The sequence below is a fragment of the Rhinoderma darwinii genome, chromosome 5 (genome assembly GCF_050947455.1).
Source record: "Rhinoderma darwinii isolate aRhiDar2 chromosome 5, aRhiDar2.hap1, whole genome shotgun sequence".
Taxonomy (NCBI): Eukaryota; Metazoa; Chordata; class Amphibia; order Anura; family Rhinodermatidae; genus Rhinoderma; species Rhinoderma darwinii.
In genome coordinates, this window is record NC_134691.1 from 245365197 (window position 1) to 245390624 (window position 25428).

At 44.1% G+C, this 25428-nt stretch overlaps 1 protein-coding gene across 1 annotated transcript in view; it reads left to right on the top strand.

The window, feature by feature from the left end:
• The window catches only part of AOAH (acyloxyacyl hydrolase), a 277584-nt gene that overhangs the window by 98362 nt on the left and 153794 nt on the right, over positions 1 to 25428 (top strand). The window contains exons 5-6 of the mRNA XM_075828561.1: positions 20709 to 20768; positions 21273 to 21355. Coding sequence (XP_075684676.1) covers positions 20709 to 20768; positions 21273 to 21355 — 143 coding nt within the window. The remainder of the gene's footprint in view (positions 1 to 20708; positions 20769 to 21272; positions 21356 to 25428) is intronic.

Genomic DNA, 25428 nt, shown 5'->3' on the forward strand with positions numbered 1-25428 from the left:
ATAATAATCTTTATTAATAAAGCACCAAAATATTCCGCAGCACTTTACAATTCAGGGGATATACTGTACTGACAATATCAGACATTACATAGTGACAAAACTAATTTACAATTCAAACAAGAGGAGTGAGGACCCTGCTCGCAAGATCTTACAATCTACAAGGAAATAAGGGAGAGATGAAATGTAGAAAATGCTTGTTAAGTACAATGGTCCGGACATCTTATATACAAATGGGGTAGTACACATAAAGCTGCATGAGCCAGTATCTCTGTATTACAGACATGAAGTGCATTAGGGTGAAATGAGTGTGGGGGATAAGGCTGAATAAAGGGGTCAAGTTCTCATGACTAATGTAAAAGGGGGGCCAGGGAAAGTAGTCAGATTAGGGAATGTTATAGGCCTGTTTAAAAAGATGTGTATTCAGGGCATGTTTAAAACTGTGGCTGTTGGGAATTAATCTGATTGTCTTGGGTAATGCATTCCAGAGAACTGGTGCAGCACGAGAGAAATCTTGGAGACGGGAGTGGGAGGTACGGATTATGGTGGATGTTAATATAAGGTCGTTGGCAGAATGTAGAGCACGAGTATAGTGGTAGACAGTGATGAGGGAGGAGATGTAAGGTAGGGCAGAACTGTGGAGAGCGTGGTGGGTGAGAATAATAAGTTTGAATTTTATTCTGAACGGTATGGGCAACCAGTGCAGTGACAGGCTCAGGGTAGAGGCGTTGGTATAGCAGTTGGTCAGATAGATGAGCCTGGCTCCTGAATTAATGATAGATTGGAGAGGGGAGAGTTTAGTGAGTGGAAGACCGATTAGTAATGAGTGAATCAAAGCGACAATCAGAGTTTTGGCTGTTTCCACAGTAAGAAAAGGGCAGATTCTGGAGATGTTTTTGAAGTGAAAGTGACAGGAGCAAAAGAGTGATTGAATGTGTTAAGTAAAGGAAAAATCTGAGTAAAAAATAACACCAAGACAGCAGGCGTGCTGCCTGGGAGTTATGGTAGTGCCACACACTGAGATGGAGACATCAGGTTTAGGTAGGTTAGTAGATGATGGGAACACTCCGTTTTAGAAAGATTCAGTTCCTGATAGAGAGAGGACATGATGTTAGAGACAGCGGACAGACAATCACTGCTGTTTTGTATTAGAGCAGGGGTGATGTCATTGGAAGAGGCATATAATTAGGTGTCATGAGATGAGATGGTACTGGAAGCCAAATCTGCTGATGGTTTGTCCAATAGGGGCTGTGTAGAGAGAAAAGAGAAGCAGACCTAGGACTGATCCTTGACTAACACAGATAGCAAGGGAAAGAGGAGAAGAAGTAGAGCCAGCAAATGACACACTGAACTAGCGGTCAGAGAGATAGGAAGAAAACCAAGATAGAGCCGTGTCTTTTAAGGCCAATAGATTTGAGCATGTTAAGAAGGAGTTGGTGGTCTACAGTGTCAAAAGCTGCAGAGAAATCCAGAGGAATCAGTAGAGAGTATTTGCAATTAGATTTCGCCGCCAAGAGATCATTTGAGGCGGAAACTAGATTGTAAGGGGTCAAGAATGGAGTTAGCAGAGAGATAGAAGATAAGGAGAGAGTAGACCAAGCGTTCCAGGAGTTTGGAGATGAAGGAGAGATTAGAGACTGGTCGGTAGTTAGCAGCGGTGGATGGGTCAAGAGTTGGATTTGTGTGGTAGGTAAGGGGTTGAGCTTGGCAGAAGTAAACAGAGGAACAGGGTTGGAGAGATGTCCCCTGCAGCTAATAGCAGGAGAATGGAGAGAGACAGTAAATGGTTCATAGATTTATGAGAGTGACTTTGATGTTGAGCAGTGAGATGAGATGGTTTAAAGTGATTCAGGAAAGTGAATAGTGCATGGGAGCTGTACATGGGCGAGGGAAGAAGAGAGGGACTGATGTGAATAGAGTTAAGTAAAGGCATAAATGGACGGTAGGATTGTAAACAAACAACAGCTACAATGACGAGTAAGGCAGTAAACAGGGTGTGATGGTTTGTCGTAGGAAACAGAAAAAAAGACTAAAGTAATAATTCATCTAGGGGTGTAGTGAGCATTTTGACCCCACAGGTGTTTCATGGATTTTTTTACATCAATATCCCATATGTGGTCATAAACTTCTGTTTGGGCACACAATATGGCTCAGAAGGGAAGGAGCGCCATTTGGCTTTTGGAGTGCAGATTTTGATGGATTGGTTTCTGGGGGCTATGTCGCATTTGCAAAGCCCCTGTGGAACAAAAACAGTGGAAACCCCCCAGAAGTGACCCCATTTTGGAAACTATACCCCTCAAGGTATTCACCTAGGTGTGTAGTGAGCGTGTTAAGAGCTGCAGAGTGAAAATGGGATTTTTTTCCAAAGATATGCCAATATGTGGGGCCCAGCTTGTGCCACCATAACAAAACAACTCTCTAATTATTATCCTGTGTTTCCCGGTTTTAGAAACACCCTACATGTGGCCCTAATCTTATGCCTGGACATTCAACCAGGCTCAGAAGTGAAAAAGTACCATGCAAAATTGAGGCCTAATTTGGCAATTTACAAAGCATTGGTTCACAATTACAGAGGTTCTCATGTGAAATATTTAAAGAAACCCCTGAGAAGTGACCCCATTTTGGAAACTATACCGTTCAAGGAATTTAAGGGGTGTAGTGAGCCTTTTCACCCCACAGGTATTTTCCATAAATGATTGCGCTGCAGATGGTGCAAAGTAAAAATTTCAATTTTCCCCTAGATATGCCATTTCAGTGGCAAATATGTCATGCCCAGCTTGTGCCACTGGAGACACACACCCCAAAAATTGTTAAAAGGGTTCTCCCGGATATGGCGATGCTATATATGTGGAAGTAGACAGCTGTTCCGAGAACCAGCGGGTGGGTATCATCATATCCCGACTCCAGGAAGGGCCCCAAGAGTGGGCCTTCTCCTTGGCTCCTGACGCCCCTGAACTTTCCTCTGTTGATCGTTTTTTCTCTGCCCTCGGACTCATTTACGACGAGACTGACAGGACTGCCTTAGCCGAGAGTCAGCTGGTGACCTTACGTCAGGGTAGGAGACCGGTTGAGGAATACTGTTCTGATTTTAGGAAGTGGTGCGTAGCTTCTCAGTGGAACGATCCGGCCCTAAGGTGCCAGTTTAGGTTAGGATTATCTGACGCCCTGAAGGATCTGCTGGTTAGCTACCCCTCGTCTGACTCCCTTGACCAGGTTATGGCCCTAGCAGTACGACTTGACCGACGTCTCAGGGAACGTCAGCTAGAACGCTTCAGTGTGCTCCCCTCTGACTTTTCTGCGATCCCCCCCGAGGTCCCGTCTCCTCGCCCCTCCACGGAGGACTCGGAGGTACCTATGCAACTCGGGGCCTCCATGTCCCCTCGACAACGTAGGGAGTTTCGCAGAATGAATGGTCTCTGCTTCTACTGTGGGGACGACAAGCATCTACTGAACACCTGTCCCAGGCGCAAGAATAAGAAGCCGGAAAACTTCCGCGCCTAAGTGATCATCGGGGAGGTCACTTGGGCGCACAGGTATTTCCCGTTAATGTGAAACGCAATAAAATTTTGCTTCCCTTTCAGGTCTCGTTTGCTGGCCGGGCTGCCACGGGCAGTGCTTTCGTGGATTCAGGGTCATCTGCTAATATCATGTCTGCGGAATTTGCTATGTCTCTAAAGATGCCTTGTATTGATTTACCTTATCCTATCCCTGTAGTAGGAATCGACTCAACTCCCCTTGCTAATGGTTATTTTACTCAGCATACTCCTGTTTTTGAACTCCTTGTTGGCTCCATGCATTTGGAGCAGTGCTCTGTACTGGTGATGCAGGGATTATCCTCTGATCTGGTTTTAGGCCTTCCCTGGTTGCAGTTGCATAATCCCACGTTTGATTGGAATACTGGGGATCTCACCAAATGGGGTAATGAATGTCTTATGTCATGTCTTTCTGTTAACTCTATTTCTCCCCGGGAGGAGGTAAACACGTTTCCTGAGTTTGTTCAGGACTTCGCCGATGTGTTTTCTAAGGAGGCCTCCGAGGTGTTGCCCCCCCCCCATAGAGATTACGATTGCGCTATCGATTTGGTGCCTGGTGCCAAGCTTCCTAAGGGTAGGATATTTAATCTTTCATGTCCTGAACGTGAAGCCATGAGGGTGTATATCCAAGAATGCCTGGCCAAGGGTTTCATTCGCCCCTCGACTTCTCCTGTAGGTGCTGGCTTCTTCTTCGTGGGGAAGAAGGATGGTGGTCTTAGGCCGTGCATTGATTATCGTAACCTGAATAAGGTCACCGTAAGGAACCAGTACCCACTTCCTTTGATTCCGGATCTTTTTAATCAGGTTCAGGGAGCCCAATGGTTTTCTAAGTTCGATCTACGGGGGCATATAACCTTATCCGCATCAAAGAGGGGGATGAGTGGAAAACTGCGTTCAACACACCCGAGGGTCATTTCGAATACCTGGTCATGCCCTTTGGGTTGTGTAATGCCCCTGCTGTCTTCCAGAATTTTATTAATGAAATCCTGAGAGAGTACCTGGGTAATTTTCTTGTTGTGTACCTTGATGACATACTGGTGTTTTCCAAGGACTGGTCCTCCCACGTGGAGCATGTCAGGAAGGTGCTCCAGGTCCTTCGGGAGAATAATCTGTTTGCTAAGACTGAAAAATGTGTCTTTGGGGTACAGGAGATACCATTTTTAGGGCAAATCCTCACTCCTCATGAATTCCGCATGGACCCTGCCAAGGTTCAGGCTGTGGCGGAATGGGTCCAACCTGCCTCTCTTAAGGCGTTACAGTGTTTTTTAGGGTTCGCCAACTATTACAGGAGATTTATTGCCAACTTCTCGGTCGTCGCTAAGCCTCTTACGGACCTTACCCGCAAGGGTGCTGATGTCCTCCATTGGCCCCCTGAGGCCGTCCAGGCCTTTGAGACCCTCAAGAAGTGCTTTATCTCGGCCCCCGTGCTGATTCAGCCCAACCAAGAGGAGCCATTTATTGTGGAGGTTGACGCTTCCGAGGTGGGAGTGGGGGCCGTCTTGTCCCAGGGTACCAGCTCCCTCACCCATCTCCGCCCTTGTGCTTACTTCTCTAGGAAGTTTTCGCCCACGGAGAGTAACTATGATATTGGCAACCGCGAACTTCTAGCCATTAAATGGGCTTTTGAGGAGTGGCGGCACTTCCTGGAGGGGGCCAGACACCAGGTAACGGTCCTTACGGATCACAAGAATCTGGTTTTCCTAGAATCGGCCCGGAGGCTTAATCCTAGACAAGCTCGGTGGGCACTATTCTTTACCAGATTTAATTTCTTGGTTACCTATAGGGCTGGGTCCAAGAATATTAAGGCTCTGTCACGTAGTTTCATGGCCAATCCTCCTTCTGAGAAGGATCCTGCTTGTATTTTACCCCCTGGTATAATCGTCTCTGCCACGGATTCTGATTTAGCTTCTGATATCGCGGCTGATCAGGGTGCAGCTCCCGGGAACGTCCCTGGGGACAAACTGTTTGTTCCCCTGCAATACCGGCTGAGGGTACTCAGGGAAAACCATGACTCCGCTCTATCTGGTCATCCTGGCATCTTGGGCACCAAACACCTCATTACCAGAAACTATTGGTGGCCTGGGTTGCCTAAAGACGTTAGGGCTTACGTCGCCGCTTGTGAGGTTTGCGCTAGGTCCAAAACCCCTAGGTCCCGACCTGCGGGCCTACTACGTTCCTTGCCCATTCCCCAGAGACCTTGGACCCATATCTCCATGGATTTTATCACCGATTTGCCTCCATCTCAGGGCAAGTCGGTGGTGTGGGTGGTAGTCGACCGCTTCAGCAAGATGTGCCACTTTGTGCCCCTTAAGAAGCTACCTAACGCCAAGACGTTAGCTTCTTTGTTTGTGAAACACATCCTGCGTCTCCATGGGGCCCCAGTCAATATCGTTTCTGACAGAGGGGTACAATTTGTTTCCTTATTTTGGAGAGCTTCTTGTAAAAAGTTGGAGATTGATCTGTCCTTCTCCTCCGCCTTACATCCCGAAACTAATGGCCAAACGGAAAGGACCAACCAATCCCTGGAACAATATTTAAGGTGTTTCATCTCTGACTGTCAATTCGATTGGGTCTCATTCCTTCCCCTTGCTGAATTTTCCTTGAATAACCGGGTCAGTAACTCGTCAGGGGTCTCCCCGTTTTTCTGTAATTTCGGGTTTAACCCAAGATTCTCCTCCGTCTCCCCTGGTTGTTCCAATAATCCTGAGGTAGAGGATGTTCATCGGGAACTGTGCACTGTCTGGGCCCAGGTTCAGAAGAACCTAGAGGCGTCCCAGAGCGCACAAAAGATTCAGGCGGATAGTAGACGTTCTGCTAACCCCCGGTTTGTCGTCGGGGATTTGGTCTGGTTGTCGTCCAGGAACTTGCGCCTTAAGGTCCCGTCCAGGAAGTTTGCTCCCCGATTTATTGGACCTTATAAGATCATTGAAGTCCTCAACCCTGTATCCTTCCGTCTGGAGCTCCCCCCATCATTTCGCATACATGACGTCTTCCATGCCTCCCTCCTTAAACGCTGCTCCCCGTCCTGGTCCCCCTCGAGGATACCTCCTGTTCCCGTTCTCACCCCTGAGGGGGTGGAATTCGAGGTGGCCAAGATTATGGACAGTAGGATGGTCCAGGGCTCCCTCCAGTACCTGGTCCATTGGAGAGGATACGGGCCGGAGGAGAGGACTTGGGTACCTGCCCGTGATGTTCACGCTGGGGTATTGATCAGGAGGTTCCACCTTCTCTTCCCCACTAAACCGGGTCCCCTTAGTAAGGGTCCGGTGGCCCCTCATAAAAGGGGGAGTACTGTTAGGGATCTGCCAGGTACTTCATCTAGGTATACTCCTGGGATTAATCAATCCACACCTGAGGCCAGACCTGTTCGACTGACACCATCTCCCACCAACCAGGGTGGCAGGCTCAGGAGTGGGAGAGCCTATCGCGGCCTGGTCTGTCGGAGTTAGCTCCGCCCCCTGTCCTTTATTACCTGCCCTGTTCTCTCCCTCAGTGCTTGTAATTCTTTTGGATTCCTGGCCCCACTGCTGCTTGCTCCAGCCTGCTTCTGCCGTGCTTCTGCCTTGCTGCAGTTCTGCTTGACCTGCTTTGCTTTGCCCCTGGCTTGCTTCTGTCTCCTTGCCCGCCTGGGTGTACTCACATCGTCCTGTCCTGACTGTCCGTTCGCCGCTCCGTTTCCTCGTGGCGTTCCGTGGCTACTGCCCCTTCCCTTGCATGTTCCCTGTTTGTTTTCCTGTGCACTTAGACAGCGTAGGGACCGCCGCCCAGTTGTACCTCGTCGCCTAGGGCGGGTCGTTGCAAGTAGGCAGGGACGGGGCGGTGGGTAGATTAGGGCTCACTTTCCCTTCACCTCCTTCCGGCCATTACAGTAGGGCTCAGAAGGGAGGGAGCGCCATTTGGCTTTTGGAGCGTGAATTTTTCTTGGTAGTATTTTTGTTTGAAGTATTAGGGTATGTGCACAGACAAAATAAAAAACGTCTGAAAATACGGAGCTGTTTTCAAGGGAAAACAGCTCCTGGGTTTCAGAAGTTTATTGTTCAAAGTGGCGTTTTCGCGGCCGTTTTTGGAGCGGTTTTCTATAGAGTCTATGAAAAACGGCTCCAAAAACGGCTGAAGAAGTGACATGCACTTGTTTTTCGCAGCCGTTTTTCAAAAAATAACGCCCTGTAGAAACAGAATGCTGATTTTCCCATTGAAATCAATGGACAGATGTTTGTAGGTATTCTGCTTCTGATTTTTCAGCCATTTTTCTGTACGTTTACGACCCAAAAACACTCTTAATGGTATTTCAGTTTATAATGTGGGGATACATGTAAGCCAGGAAAAATACATCAGGGGCATAGTCATGTGGTATAATAATGGCGTAAAAAAACAAACAATAAAATAATCCATAGTTGCGTGTTACACTGTGAAGCAATCCATTCTGCACAGGCCAATGTCGCACTGATAAATGGTGTCCTTTCTTATCCCGCTTTTGGTACACACTCTGCAGTGGCGTAACTACTGCTGTAGCAGCCATAGCAGCTGCTAAGGGGCCCATGGTATGAGGGGGCCCGTGCCACAAGCTAGCAAGGCCCCCCCATGCTCCGATACCAGCCGCTATGGCTGCTACAGCGGTAGCGACACCACATTCAATAGTGTCTGCGTCCTTCAGATGCAGATACTATTGAACACTATGATAGAGCAGGGAGGTATTTCCTTGCTCTGCCATAGGCTACTGTACACACAGGGCTCACTTCGCTGGTCCTGCTTCCTGAATGCTGGAGCACGGAGCTGACAGCTCCATGCTTCAGCATTCACTCTGCCGTGAGCGGCTTGGCGCAGGCAGGCAGGCGCGATGTAGTGACGTCATCGCAAGTCTGCGCCGAGTCACTCTCAGCACAGACTGGACGAGAAGGATCCTCCACCCGTCGTGGGAGCGGGGATAGGTAAGTAATTATGTTATTTTTCTGTTAGGCACTATGGGGCATTATACTGGGTAGGAAAGGGGGTTGATATGGTGGCTGCTATAGGAGCATTTTACTATATGGGGCGGCATTATACTGTGGGGACAGCTATGGGGGGCATTATACTGTATGGGGCATTATACTGTGGGGACAGCTAGGGGTGCATTATACAGTATGGGGGCATTATACTGAGGGGGAAGCTATGGGAGCATTATACTGTGGGGACAGCTATGGGGGCATTTTACTGTATGGGGGCATTACACCGCGTTCAAAATTATTATGCAAATGTTATTTTTCCAGCATCCCGGAGTCGCCTCTTCACTGTAGACATTGACACTGGCGTTTTGCGGGTACTATTTAATGAAGCTGACAGTTGAGGACTTGTGAGGCGTCTATTTCTCAAACTAGAGACTCTAATGTACTTGTCTTGTTGCTCAGTTGTACAGCGGGGCCTCCCACTTCTCTTTCTACTCTGGTTAGAGCCTGTTTGTGCTGTCCTCTGAAGGGAGTAGTACACACCGTTGTAGGAAATCTTCAGTTTCTTGGCAAATTCTCGCATGGAATAGCCTTCATTTCTAAGAACAAGAATAGACTGTCGAGTTTCACATGAAAGCTTTCTTTTTCTAGCCATTTTGAGAGTTTAATCGAACCCACAAATGTAATGCTCCAGATTCTCAACTAGCTCAAAGGAAGGTCAGTTTTATAGGTCATCTGAATAGCAAAACTGTTTACAGCGGTGCTAACATAATTGCACAAGGGTTTTCAAGGGTTTTCTAATCATCCATTAGCCTTCTAACACAGTTAGCAAACACAATGTACCATTAGAACACTGGAGTGATGGTTGCTGGAAATGGGCCTCTATACACCTATGTAGATATTGCATTAAAAACCAGACGTTTGCAGCTAGAATAGTCATTTAGCACATTAACAATGTATAGAGTGTATTTCTGATTAATTTAATGTTATCTTCATTGAAAAAAATTGTGCTTTTCTTTCAAAAATAAGGAAATTTCTAAGTGACCCTAAACTTTTGAACGGTAGTGTACACAGGTAACTATATAGACATATATATATATATATATATATATATATATATACACACACACACACACACACACACACACAACTCTCTGAGTACAGATAATGTGGTAGTTGTTACCTGCAGTCCTATGTAACATTCTAATATATATATTATGCAGTGCACACTTTAGAAAGATTTTTTCCATGAATTAATTGCCATGAATTGGTTAATGTTTTATAGATTACCATATATGAAAATGTAGTGTTTCCCTTAAGGGGCAGCAGAGTATACAAGAAGCAATAGAGTATATAAGAGGTAGCAGAATATATCGGGGGCATATGAGTATATAGGGGCAGAAGAGAATATAAGGAGCAGCAGATTATATAAGGGCAGCAGAATATATAGGGGGAAGCAGATTATATAAGAGGCAGCAGAGTATATAGGGGGCTGCAGAGTATATAGGGGCTAGCAGAGTATATTTTGGACAGCAGAGTAGATAAAGGGATGGTAGAGTATATAAGTGGCAGCAGAGTATATAAGGGGCAGCAGAGTATATAAGGGGCAGTAGAGTATATAGGGGCAGTAGAGTATATAGGGAACAGCAGAATATATAAGGGAACAGCAGAGTATATAGGGGACAGCCTAGTATATAAGGGGACAGCAGAGTATATAAGCGGACAGCAGAATATAAAAGGGGACAGCAGAGTTTATAAGGGAACTGCAGAGTTTATAAGGGGACTGCAGAGTATATAAGGGGACAGCAGAGTATATAAGGTGACAGCAGAGTATATAGGGGTAACAGAGTACATAGAGAATAGCTGTCACGAAGGGTCTGTGGACCCACTGGGCCGTACCGCCTCGGCGGTAAGGCAGCTGTCCAACAGGGCGCAGGTCACCGTCTATGGTGTACAGGGTACCTGTGGCAGCACGGACAGTAGCTTGGCAGGAACTAGGCAGCGGGTGGACGACAGGCGTGGGTAGGCAGTCAAGCATGGTATCCAGCACAGCACGACTATAGCAAGCACGGCACTAGATCGGGATACAGGAACATGAATAGGAAACACTGGGAGCAGGAAACACTATGGGACCAATTTGCATAGACAGACTAAGGGATACACAACAACGCTCAGGCATAGAACTAGGGGGCTGGACTCCTCTTATAGTCCAGGTTACTCACGAGTCAAAGGTCGTCCATGAGGTCCGCTGCGCGCGGCCCTTTTAAGAGCGGGGACAAGCGTGCGTGCACACACTACGGGATCCGGTAGAGGTGGGTGGATGCGAGCGCTGGCGTCTCCTGATTAGGAGGCTGGGGCCAGCGCTTGCCGACTCGTGGCTGCGGCTGTAAGCGGGAGGTTAGAGCTGACAGCCCGCAGCCACGGACATTACAGCAGCACAGTATAAAAGGGGACAGCAGAGTATATAAGGAGGCAGCAGAGTATATAAGGGGGCAGCAGAGTTTATAAGGGGAAAGCAGAGTATATAGGGGCAGCGGAGTATATAGAGGCCATAAAGTATATAGGGGAAAGCAGAGTATATAGGGACAGTAGAGTATATAAGCGGACAGCAGAGTATATAGGGAACAGCAGAGTATATAGGGGCAGTAGAGTATATAAGGAACAGCAAAGTATGTAGGGTCAGCAGAGTATATAAGGGGCAGCAGAGTATATAAGGGGCAGCAAAGATATTTTAATTTTATCTGTTCTACTTTAATATTGAACGCACACTCACAAAGAGACATAAACACACACACACACACACACACACACACACACACACAAACAAACACACACCCAAATTGGAGTATATACACAAACAAACACAGGGACACTTACTATCTCTCCTTGCTGACAGGATCACAGGCTTCTTGCAGGAAGGGCTGTGGGCAGAACTTCCTCCTCGGCTCCTGTTTACGCCGTATGTGTAACAATGAGCTGAGGACAGAGCAGAGACAGAGCCCAGTGGCGCCCCCTAAATGCTGGGAGGGTGCAGCGCCACGGGCACTCGCACAGGCACACAACCCTAGGGCCGGCCCTAGGTACATGCGACTTTTTGATCACTTTTTATTCTATTTTTTGGGAGACAAGTTGACCAAAAAACAGCAATTCTGGCATCGTTTTTTTTTTGGGGGGGGGGGGGGGTTATACAGCATTTACCATGCGTTATAAATTACATGTTAACTTTATTCGGCGGATCAGTATGATTCCGGCGGTACCAAATTTATAGCAGTTTTTTATGTTTTGCAACTTTTTTCACAATAAAATGACTAAAAAGAATGTATTTTTTCTGTCGCCATGTTGTAAGAACCATAACTTTTTAATTTTTTCATTGATGGAGCTGTATGAGGGCTTGTTTTTTGCGAGATGAGCTATAGTTTTTATAGGCACTATTTTTGGATATATGCGACTTTTTGATCACTTTTTATTCCAATTTTTGTAGGGCAAAGTGACCAAGAAACAGAAATTCTGGCATTGTTTCTACGGGGTTTTTTTACAGCGTTCACCATGTGGATTAAATAACATAATATTTTTAGAATTCAGGCCGTTACGGTCGCGGTGATACCAAATATGTATGGTTTATTTATTTTTTCAATAATAAAGGACTTGATAAGGGAAAAAGGGCAATTGTGTTTTGTTTTATTTCTTGGAACTTTTATTATATTTTTTACAACTTTTTTTTCACTTTTTGAAGAAAAAAAAAAGTCCCACTAGGGGACTTGAAGGTCCATCTGTCAGATTTTTTTTCTAATACATTGCACTACCTATGTAGTGCAATGTATTAGATCTGTCAGTCATTTACTGAGAGCAAGCCGATTACGCTTTGGCCTATGGGCGGAGCCTCATCGGCTTTCATAATGGCAGAGTAGGAGGCCATTGTTAGGCCTACTTTTGCCATAGCAGCAGTCGGCAGCCCTGTGATCACATAGCAGAGCTGCCGATCTGCTGCCAACCACTAAGGGGTTAATCTGCATCTAAGGGGTTAATGGCAGGAATCAGAGCTAGCTCCAGGTCCTGCCATTACAGGTGGATGTCAGCTGTTACATACAGTTGACATCCACCGCTGATGACGCCGACTCATCCTGCTGACGGCTACGGAAGCCTTTTAGACCCCCAGGTGGGGCCTGGAAGGCTTCCATACCAGGCATACCGGGAGGCCAGTATTAGGCCTCTGGCTGCCATTGCCGCCACCAGCACTCTGGCAATATTATTGCTGGGGTGCCGATGAGCTGCAAATTGCTTAAATGCAGCGATCGCTTTGACTGCTGCATTTAAGGGATTAATTACGGGGATTGGAGCTAACTTCGGTCCCCGCCATTACAGCAGGGTGTTAGCTATAGGATACAGCTGAAATTCGGGGATGGTGGCACCGCTTCTGAGCCGTGTCCACCATTTGATGTATGGATCTGGCAAAATGCGGGAAGCACTAGCATTCCAGAACCTATCCATACGACAAATGTCGGGAAGGGGTTAAATGTTGTGCTCTTTTCTAAGTCATTAATTTGTAAACTTGCCTGACAAAGGAGCCTGTGTGCTCTGAAAGCTTGCAAACATAATTTTTCTGGTTAACCAGTAAAGGTATCATACTTATAATACTTTTGTCTTTTTTGATACAAAAGTATTTAACATTGCTCAACATATCATGAGATGTGTTGCGCAAGATGGCCAGCCTTAACCCCTTCGCGTCATTTCACGTACAGTTACGTGATGGGAGATGGTCTTTTCGCGGATCTCCACGTAACTGTATGTGAAACAGATGGAGTTGGCTCAGGAGCTGAGCCAGCGACATCACTGCCGGGTGACAGCTGTATGTTATAGCTGGCACCCTGAGGTATCAGCCAGGACCGGAGCTAGCCTCCAATCTGACCGATTAACCCCTCACATGCTGTGTTCAATAGAGATTGCAGCATGTGAGGAGTTTATAGCCACCGGCACCCCAGCAACGTGATCGCTGGGTTGCCGGTGGCTGCAAAGGCGATCGGAGGGCTAATACTTACCTCCCGGTCTGCCAGTGACAAAATCCTCCTATGCCCCGTCGTCGGTGGGGCCCAGGAGGCTTCCGGTACCATCGGCAAGATGGCGCCGGCTCAGCTTCCGGCTCAGAAGCTGAGCCGGCGTCATCAGCAGTGGGTGTCCTCTGTATGTTACAGCGGACACCCCGATCTATCGGCAGGAACCGGAGCTAGCTCCGATTCCTGCCATTACCCCTTGAATGCAGCAATTCAATGCAATCGCTGCATCAAAGTGGTTTGTATGAAATCGGCAGCCCTGCCATACGATGGCAAGGCTGGCGACTGTTACTATGGCAACAGGATGCCTAACAATGGCTTCCTATCTGCCATTACGTTAGCCGATTAGGCCCCGCCCACAGGCGGAGCCTGATCGGCTTGCTGTCAGTGAATAACTGACAGTTCTAATACATTGCACTACATAGGTAGTGCAATGTATTAGAACATCAAACAAACAGTTGGACCTTCAAGTCCCCTAGTGGGACTAAAGAAAAGTGTAAAAAAAAAGTGTAAAAAAAGTAAAAATAAAAGTTGTCAAAAAATACAATAAAAGTTTTAAATAATAACACAAAACACAATCGCCATTTTTCCCTTATCAAGTCATTTATTATTATATAAAAATCCATTCTCTTTACAACAGTTATTTTATTGTGCAAAAAGTTGTAAAACATAAAAAAGTGCTATAAATTAGGTATTACCGGAATCGGACTGACCCGCAAAATAAAGCTAACATGTAATTTATAATGCGTGGTGAACGCTGTATAAAAAGAACTAAAAAAATATGTCAGAATTGCTGTTTTTTGGTCACCTTGCCTCCCAAAAAAATAAGGATAACAAGTGATTAAAAAGTACCCCAAAATGGTACCAATAAAAACTACAGCTCGTCCCACAAAAAAAAACAGCCGTCATACCACTACGTCTATGAAAAAATAAAATGAGTCAAGGCACCAATAAGCCAGGAAATAAAAATATGCAGTTGTGCCAGCCCGAGGGGAACGTTTCTTCTGTTTCAAGTGGCGAATTATCAAGGCCCCTAAAATTAGGGAACCAGGAAGGGGAGGGCCCAAACATATCTGCTGGAAGTGAGGGTGCCGTATTATACCAGGACAACACTTTCCCAGCAAAATTCCCCAAACTTCAGGGTCCGAGTGTGGACCAAAAGGGGAATAAGTAAAGACCATGTAATGACGGGGGGTAGGGAAACGGACAAGTGAGCCCTAGTCTACCCGCCACTCTGTCCCTGCCTACATGCAACGACCCGCCCTAGGCGACGGGGTACAACTGGGCGGCGGTCCCTGCGCTCAGTAAGTGCACGACAAACACGACAAACATACAAGGGAATACAAGCAAGGGAAAGGGGCAGTTGCCCACGGCAACACCGTGAGCAACCAGAGTGGTGAACGAGCCGAGTCAAGCCAGGAGAGTGCGAGGTACCAAACGAAGAGCAGAAGAGTAGTCAGTAAGCCAGGATCTGTATGGAGCAGGATCAAAATAGAAGGAGCTGTAGCTGGGCCAGGAAACCACACTAAAAGAATCACAAGCACCGAGGGACAGGAAGGGCAGGCTTAAATAGACCGAGGGCGGGAGCTAGCTGAGTCTGGCCAGGTTGCGATAGGCTCTCCCACTCCTAAGCCTGCCAGCCTGAGTGGTGGAAGCTGGAGTCAGTCTCAGGGATGTAGATTCAGGTGCTGACTGATTAATTATGGGAGTTAACCCCGAAGCTGTGCCTGGCAGATCCTTTACAGACCATTTATTAGTGCGACACCGGCCTGTGCAGAAATGATTGTGTCACAGCATAACACACATCTATGAATTATTGTATTGTTTTTTTTTACCCCACTATACCACCTGACTATGCCCCTTATATACTCCGCCCGCCTTACATGTAACCCCACGTTATAAACTGAAACACCAGTAAGACTCAAAACAAAACTACTACAAGCAAAATCCACGCTCCAAAAGCCAAATGGCGCTACCTTCCTTCTGAACCCTACAGTGTGCCCAAACAGCCGTTTACTTCCACATATATGGCATCGCCATACCCGGGAGAACCCTTTTAACAATTTTTGGGGTGTGTCCCTCCAGTGGCACAAGCTGGGCGCCACATATTGGCATATCTATTGAAAAACCATTTTCACTCTGGCAGAAATTGGTGTGCACTCGATAATGCAATCACCTGTGGGGTTAATATGCTCACTACACCCCTAGGTGAATACCTTGAGGGGTGTAGTTTCCAAAATGAAGTCACTTCTGGGGGGTTTCCACTGTTTTGGTCCCATAGGGACTTTGCAAATGCGACATAGCGACCAGAAACCAATCCAGCAAAATCTGTACTCCAAAAGTCAAATGGCGTTCCTTCCCTTCTGAGCCCAACTCTGTGCCCAAACAGCAGTTTATGACCACATACAGTGAAGGAAATAAGTATTTGATCCCTTGCTGATTTTGTACGTTTGCCCACTGTCAAAGACATGAACAGTCTAGAATTTTTAGGATAGGTTAATTTTACCAGTGAGAGATAGATTATATTTTAAAAAAAACAGAAAATCACATTGTCAAAATTATATATATTTATTTGCATTGTGCACAGAGAAATAAGTATTTGATCCCTTTGGCAAACAAGACTTAATACTTGGTGGCAAAACCCTTGTTGGCAAGCACAGCAGTCAGACGTTTTTTGTAGTTGATGATGAGGTTTGCACACATGTTAGATGGAATTTTGGCCCACTCCTCTTTGCAGATCATCTGTAAATCATTAAGATTTTGAGGCTGTCGCTTGGCAACTCGGATCTTCAGCTCCCTCCATAAGTTTTCGATGGGATTAAGGTCTGGAGACTGGCTAGGCCACTCCATGACCTTAATGTGCTTCTTTTTGAGCCACTCATTTGTTGCCTTGGCTGTATTTTTCGGGTCATTGCCGTGCTGGAAGACCCAGCCACGAGCCATTTTTAATGTCCTGGTGGAGGGAAGGAGGTTGTTACTCAGGATTTGACGGTACATGGCTCCATCCATTCTCCCATTGATGCAGTAAAGTAGTCCTGTGCCCTTAGCAGAGAAACACCCCCAAAACATAATGTTTCCACCTCCATGCTTGACAGTGGGGACGGTGTTCTTTGGGTCATAGGCAGCATTTCTCTTCCTCCAAACACGGCGAGTTGAGTTAATGCCAAAGAGCTAAATTTTAGTCTCATCTGACCACAGCACCTTCTCCCAATCACTCTCAGAATCATCCAGATGTTCATTTGCAAACTTCAGATGGGCCTGTACATGTGCCTTCTTGAGCAGGGGGACCTTGCGGGCACTGCAGGATTTTAATCCATTACGGCGTAATGTGTTACCATTGGTTTTCTTGGTGACTGTGGTCCCAGCTGCCTTGAGATCATTAACAAGTTCCCCCCATGTAGTTTTCGGCTGAGCTTTCACCTTCCTCAGGATCAAGGATACCCCACGAGGTGAGATTTTGCATGGAGCCCCAGATCAATGTCGATTGACAGCCATTTTGTATGTCTTCCATTTTCTTACTATTGCACCAACAGTTGTCTCCTTCTCACCCAGCGTCTTACTTATGGTTTTGTAGCCCATTCTAGCCTTGTGCAGGTCTATGATCTTGTCCCTGACATCCTTAGAAAGCTCTTTGGTCTTGCCCATGTTGTAGAGGTTAGAGTCAGACTGATTAATTGAGTCTGTGGACAGGAGTCTTTTATACAGGTGACCATTTAAGACAGCTGTCTTTAATGCAGGCACCAAGTCGATTTGGAGCGTGTAACTGGTCTGGAGGAGGCTGAACTCTTAATGGTTGGTAGGGGATCAAATACTTATTTCTCTGTGCACAATGCAAATAAATATATATAATTTTGACTATGTGATTTTCAGGTTTTTTTTTTAATATAATCTATCTCTCACTGGTAAAATTAACCTAGCCTAAAAATTCTAGACTGTTCATGTCTTTGACAGTAGGCAAACTTACAAAATCAGCAATGGATCAAATACTTATTTCCTTCAGTGTATGTGGTATTGCCGTACACAGGAGAAGTTGCTTTACAAGTGTTGGGGTGCTTTTTTTCATTTATTTGTTGAGAATATGAAACATTTTCAGCTAAAACTACGTCTTATTGAAGAAAAAGGATTTTTTTTATATTCACTGCCAAATTCTAATAAAATCTATGAAACACCTGTGGGGTCAAAATGCTCACTACACCCCTAGATGAATTCCTCAAGGGGTGTAGTTTTGTGAATGGAGTCACTTTTGGGTAGTTTTCACTGTACTGGTACCTTAGGGGCTTTGCAAATGTGACATGGTGTCAAGAAACCAGTCCATCAAAATCTGTGCTCCAAATGCCAAATGGCGCTCCTTCTCTTCTGATCCTTGCCGTATGCCCAAACAGCAGTTTATGACCACAAATGGGGTATTGCCGTACTTCAGAAAAGTTGCTTTACAAATGTTGGGGTTCTTTTATTCCTTTATTTGTTGAGAAAATGAAAAATTTTGAGCTAAAGCTACGTCTTATTGGAAAAAAAAGGATTTTTTTTTATCTTCACTGCCCAATTCTAATAAAATCTATGAAACCCCTGTGGGTTCAAATTGCTCACTACACCCCTAGATGGATTCTTCAAGGGGTGTAGTTTCCTAAATGGAGTCACTTTTTTGGTGTTTTTACTGTTTTGGTCCCTTAGGGGCTTTGCAAATGCGACTTTGCAAATTACTGCTAAATTTGAGCTTCAAAAGCCAAATGGCGCTCTTTCCCTTCTAAGCCCTGCCGTGTGTCCAAACAGCCGTTTATGACCACATGCAGGGTATTGTTTTACTCGGGAGAAATTGCTTTACAAAAGTAGTGGTGCATTTTCTCCTTTTAGTCCTTGTGGAAATTAGAAAAAATTAGCTAAACCTACATTTTCTTTGAAAGAATGTAGATTTTCATTTTCACGGCCTACTTCCAATAATTTCTGCAAAAAACCTGCGGGGTCAAAATGCTCACTATACCCCTTGATAATTTTCTCAAGGGGTATAGTTTCCAAAATGGGGTCACTTTTGGGGGATTTCCACTCTTTTGGTGCCGCAAGAGCATTTCAGACCCGACATGGAGCCTAAAATATTTTCTAATAAAAAAGAGGCCCCAAAATCCTCTAGGTGTTCCTTTGTTTCTGAGGCCTGTGCTCCAGTCAATAAGTGCACTAGGGCCACATGTAGGGTATTTCTAAAAAGTGCAGAATCTGGGCAATAGATATTGAGTTCCGTTTCTCTGGTGAAACTTTCTGTGTTACAAAAAAAATAGATGAAAAATGGGTTAAGAAACTTTCTAAATGCTGTTTTGAAGACTTTGAGCGGTGAAGTTTTTAAAATGGGGTGACTTATCGAGGGTTTCTAATATATAAGGCCATAAAATCCACTTCACAACTGAACTGGCCCCTGTAAAAATAGCCTTTTGACATTTTCTTGAAAATGTGAGAAATTGCTGCTAAAGTTCTAAGCCTTGTGATGTCATAGAAAAATAAAAGGATGTTCAAAAAATGATGCCAATCTAAAGTAGACATATGGTGATGTTAATTAGCAACAATTTTGTGTGGTATTACTATCTGTCTTATAAGCAGATACATATAAATTTAGAAAAATGCAAATATTTGCAATTTTTCGCTAAATTTTGGTGTTTTTCACAATTAAATACTTAATGTATCGAGCAAATTTTGCCAGTAACATAAAGTCCAATGTGTCACGAGAAAACAGTCTCAGAATCACTTGGATAGGTAAAAGCATTCCGGAGTTATTACAACATAAAGTGACACATGTCAGATTTGAAAAAATAGGCTGTGTCCTTAAGGCCAAAACAGGCTGTGTCCTTAAGGGGTTAAAGAAAAACATGCTGCTACAAGATGTTTTTGCTATATGTGTCTGTATGTTTTTGCTATATGTGTCTATGTGTGTCACATCACAACCCAGTGGTTGTGATGTGAGTTGCAGCCTGTCAAAGGGTTTTGCTAGCATGTCGTGATATTGTATTGAATTTGTTTCATGAGAAATTGGAGTCCGTAACTAAAATCATTTTTTGTATTGTACCTTTTTATTGAGTTTCCCAAACATGTAATAAGGGAGCATATGGGATACAGAACGAAATAGGGGAGAGGAATACAGGTAAAGACTCCAGTCCAAATTTCACATGAGATTGGTTCAAAACATCAGAAGATATTTATCCACATAGTAACACTACATCCGATTGTAAATCCATAATATAACATGACATATTTAGTTACATCAACAACAAATTTGTCAAAGAGAGTGAACCTACAAATGTTGGTGTACAAACCACTTTTCATGCCTCCTCAGGACTTTCTCCCCCAGATGCACCCAGAATCCTCTGGCATCTATCTGATGTGGAGTAGGTGTACCGATAGAACCAAGTTTTTCTTTATTGGTCCAAATGTTCAGTTGAGGAATGATGAAAATCTTCCATCCTCTGGATTTGATTAATGCACTCAAGCCATCGTCTAATAGATGGAGGCTCAGAGGACCTCCAACAGACTGGGATAAAAGCCCCTGCCGCATTTAGTAAGTGTCTAAGCAATGAATGTCTATATTTTTCTAGTGAGACATTATGATGATGAAGGATCCAGGCAGGATAATCTCCCAGGGACCAACCCATGACCCCATGTATAATATCTTGGACCTCCGTCCAAAAAAGGTTTAAGGTTGTCATAGCTCCAGAAAATATGTAGGGGAGTCCCTTCCTCCATGCCACATCGCCAACAAAGCGGTGAAACTTCCAGATACTTCTATGATCATTTGCTTGGATCTACATGATTTTTCTTCTGTTATTCATAGATTTGCTTTCTTGTTCTCTGCTTTCCCTCCTCCTCTTTCCCTTTCTGTCTTCCCTATTTCCTTCTCCTAAAGTTTGAAGCACTTTTAATTGGGTACTGAGTTTCCCAATCTACCTATATATTTTTTTTATTTGTATAGTTTATACTCTTTACTTTTGGGAAAGATAAAAATAAAATAAAGAAGTTTAAACTGGCTGCATGGTGCCTAATGGACACGCTAAATGTAAATACAAAACGTGATGTGAACAGGGCGTTTTGACACTCTATTGATAGTTTGTGAACATTACATTCCGTTTATGAGACATTCCTTTCAAACATGATCTTTCATTAACCAGAGCTTATACAACTGTCCTTTGTTTTTTGTTTCTAGAAATACATTGTTAAACTTTTTTTTTCAGATGGGATTTAAAAGAACAATCAAGCAAGCTGAAAAGATAGTGAGAAAGTCTAAGTATGAGGTAAGTTTATAAGAAAACCATTTCGTTCTATAATCACAGGTAAGTGAAGCTATAGATTTAATTAACAACTAGGAAATTCTCCGGTTTTCTGAGATAACTTTTTTCTGTCAATGTATTATGATAATTGTTTTTTATTGTTGGCTTTTCTATAATGTTTATAGTTGAGTTACTGTCCTTCGATATAACACCATTTTGATATACTATAAGTATTAATTAATTAATTAATAATTTTTAGACTCCAATATTATTTACACTCACTTCTATGGAAAGTATACCATAGTTTCTTAGTTCCGTATTCACTGGTGGCAAATCTGATTTTGTTCATCATTTCTTGAATGCATTATCAAATGCAACAATTTTTTCCAATAATATCTAATTATAAAGCTGAATGAACTAAGCTACTAGTGAAAGAAGATAATCTGGTAACTGACACACAATGTCAAAACTTGTCAAAGAGATATAATTATGTATCAATAAAGTGACAATAAACTTTCATTTTTACAGAAAAGCTCTGAAACTTTCTCCAGAGTTTTCTTGAAGATTTGTTCACTTCCGCTTTTCAGAAAGATTTGCAAAACAATAGGCTCGTAAGTATTAACATTAAAGAGACTCTGTCACCACATTATAAGTGCCCTATCTCCTACATAAGGAGATCGGCGCTGTAATGTAGGTGACAGTAATGCTTTTTATTTAAAAAAACGATCTATTTTCACAACGTTAGGAGCGATTTTGGTTTATGCTAATGAGCTTTCTTAATGCCCAAGTGGGCGTATTTTTACTTTCGACCAAGTGGGCGTTGTACAGAGGAGTGCATGACCCTGACCAATCGGCATCATGCACTCCTCTCCATTCATTTACACTGCACTAGCGATATAGTTATATCACTATGTGCAGCTACATACACAAGCCCTAACATTACTACAGTGTCCTGATAATGAATACACATGACCATCCAGCCTGGACGTCATGTGTACTCAGAATCCTGACACTTCTGAATCTTTTTTGTGAGATTCCGGCAAGTGAAACGAAATCTCGTTTAGCTCCGTAATCTCGCGAGATTTCGTTTCACTTGCCGGATTCTCACAGAAAAGATTCAGAAGTGTCAGGATTCTGAGTACACATGACGTCCAGGCTGGATGGTCATGTGTATTCATTATCAGGACACTGTAGTAATGTTAGGGCTTGTGTATGTAGCTGCACATAGTGATATAACTATATCGCTAGTGCAGTGTAAATGAATGGAGAGGAGTGCATGATGCCGATTGGTCAGCGTCATACACTCCTCTGTACAACGCCCACTTGGTCAAAAGTAAAAATACGCCCACTTGGGCATTAAGAAAGCTCATTAGCATAAACCAAAATCGCTCCTAACGTTGTGAAAATAGATCATTTTTTAAAATAAAAAGCATTACTGTCACCTACATTACAGCGCCGATCTCCTTATGTAGGAGATAGGGCACTTATAATGTGGTGACAGAGTCTCTTTAACAATTGGCTCCCAAGCATGATAGTATTTCTCATTCAGCATGTGTTACTTCCAGACCACTGTGAAGAACATCAGTAATTGATTTAGAAATTTCATTGGAATTGTAATTGTTTAAAATGTGTGAAATGCACTCCATAAAATTTGATGCCGCTGCAGTCAATTTTGTTATCAATGTACTAAAGATAACTATAATATGTCCTTTATATTTCCTTATTACCTAATTTACATCTTTCTTTCCCTATTCTGCATGTCTTAATAGAGAAAGTATAATTGAAAAACACATTGAGACAATTTTTATCTGGGAGCAAATGAACATCTAACATATGTCATGTCGTGCAAATGTTATTCTTTATGCATTCAAAGAGAATTTATTATGTAGCGTGCGAGCGGGTGACCCGAGAAGTGATGGAAAAGAGGAAAGGCGTAGGCCCACAAATTCGCAGCGTCTCGGCTCTCAGTGTGGATTACAATGGCCAACAGGCCTTCCCTTTCTCTCAGGGCCTGCTCACAGCTAGTGATGAGGGGGTTTCCACTGGTAAATGAGGATCGCAGTCTCTTGATTTCCCCTGGGACACTCCCTGTGTCTGCTCCTGTCCTGATGGTGTTTTCGGGTGTCCTTGATGTTATGGGTGCAAAATAAGACAGAAGGCTGAAGAGTGGCAGTTTAACAGGCTTGCTCGCGGCACAATTTTACTTACGTTTTCCATATAAAATGGCGATTACAGTCTTCAATATGATATGGAGGCCCATCTCTTATATATAACTCAATCCTTGTAATACAATGAAGCATCAGATACAGGAGCGGGGGACCCTCTCGCTCCCTGCTTTCCTTGTGGCTTCCTACCCTTGTCAATTCAGTGGGACGATAGGATATCTGTCCATAAATGCAGCTTTCTGTTTCTGTGTAATGGTTCTCAGCCTGTAAGTAAGGGTAGTAAAGGCGGATATAAGAATGATGAGTCTCACAAACATATATGGTGACCTTGTTCACCGTCCACAGAATGGATTCCTGTTACTCTTAGTAGATTTCAGAAGATTTCCTTCTCTTAAGGCTGTTTCTTTCTTCCTGCAAGCTTTACTTAGACCTGATGTTGAAGGCAGCCTGTCTCTGGATCCTTGATGGATGGACCAGGGGCGTAACTAGGAAAGACCGGGCCCCATAGCAAACTCTTGACCGGGCCCCCCCCCCCCCGGGTGCCACAAGCAGCCCCCTTTATAAATAGTGCCTTCTGTAGAATGTGCTTTACGGCCCCCTAGTGGACACTGCTTTATAGAGCCCCGCCTATAGACAGTGTCACACCCCATTTGTAGATAGCGCCCCCACCTCCCCCTTGTAGATGGTGCCATACAGCCCCCCTGTAGAAATCGCCATAAAGCCCCCACTGTATATAGTGCCACACAGCCTCCCTCCCTTGTATATAGTGCCACACAGCCCCCCCTTAGTAGAAAGTGCAGCACAGCCCCCCTTAGTAGAAAGTGCCACACACAGACCCCTGTAGATTGCACCACACTCAGCCCCCTGTAGAGAGTCACAGCCCTCCCCCTTGTAAATAGTGCCATACAGTTCCCCCATGTGTATAGTGCCAAAGAGCTCCCCCTTGTGTATAGTGCCACATAGCTCCCCCTTGTGTATAGTGCCACACAGCCCCCCTTTGTGTATAGTGCCACACAGTCCCCCCTTGTGTATAGTGCCACAAGGCAATGGCGCATCCGAGAAAGTTCTATCAGCCAGGGAGATGTCACTCAAACATGGAATGGTGGGTTTGGAGGCAGGACTATGTGACTCTTCAGGATAGCGCCGCCGCCCCATGACCCTTTAATGAGTCATTAACACGCCGTTTTAAAAGTGGATTTTAAGGATTTTGCTGCATCTGAAAAAAACATACAAGGGAATGTTTGGAAATATTGTCAGGTCATGTATTACAGCATGGTGGAGGTTCAAGGGGTTAAAACTACCCGACAGATTCCCATTAAATATACAATGAATTGAGAACAATTCCATCTGCCCAGCAATTTTGTTATTATAAATATATCCTATATAATTACAGATCCAGAAGCAAGCTCTGACATATATACAGTACCACAAACAAGCTCAGTAGATAAATACAGTACCACAACCAATATCAGTACATAAATTCAGCACTAGAACCAAGCTCAGTACATATATACAGCACTAGAACCAAGCTCAGTACATAAATACAGCACTAGAACCAAGCGCATACATGTATACAGCACCAGAACAAACCTCAGTACATAAATACAGCACCAGAACCAACCTCAGTATATAAATACAGCACTAGAACCAAGCTCAGTACATAAATACAACCCCAGAACCGAGCTCATTACATATATACAGCACCAAAACCAATCTCAAACGTATATACAGCACCAGAACAAAGCTCTGTACTTACATACAGCACCATAACAAGCTCAGTACTTACATACAGCACCAGAACAAAACTCATTACATACATACAGCACCAAAACCAATCTCATATGTATATACAGCACCAGAAAAAAGCTTGGTACTTACATACAGCAACAGAACCAAGCTCAGTACATAAATATATCCCCAGAACCAAGCTGATTACATATATACAGCACTAAAATCAATGTCATATGTATATACAGCACCAGAACCAAGCTCAGTACTTACATACAGCATCAGAACCAAGATCAGTACATATATACAACACCAGAACAAATACAGCTCAATTTAGTGCAACCCCTGCCATATAGGTTTGTACGGCGTAAAACTAACAGCTCCCAGCATGGCCTGAACAATGGTGAGGATATTCTGGGAGATACTGTTTCACAAAAAAATCATACCACCATCATCTCGCTGCAGATCACACAGTGACTATATTACTGATTAGAGGTAGAATAAGCATTTACATTAAGTGACTCACCGGTGATGTCTCATATTCTAGCTCTCTTCTTCTCCCTCCGGTCCAGACATCAATGATGGATTTCTACCGGCCATGATCCATTTCTGCAGTTTTCCGCTCAGATGTCTTCAGCTTCTCACTTTTAAAACATTTCTGCATCTATAAACGAAGTTAAAATTCTCAACACCGCTAAATATAATAAAGCACCATACACTGCACCTCTAACTATAATAGCGCCATATACTGTGTCCCAGATTATAATAGTAACATATACTGTTACACACAT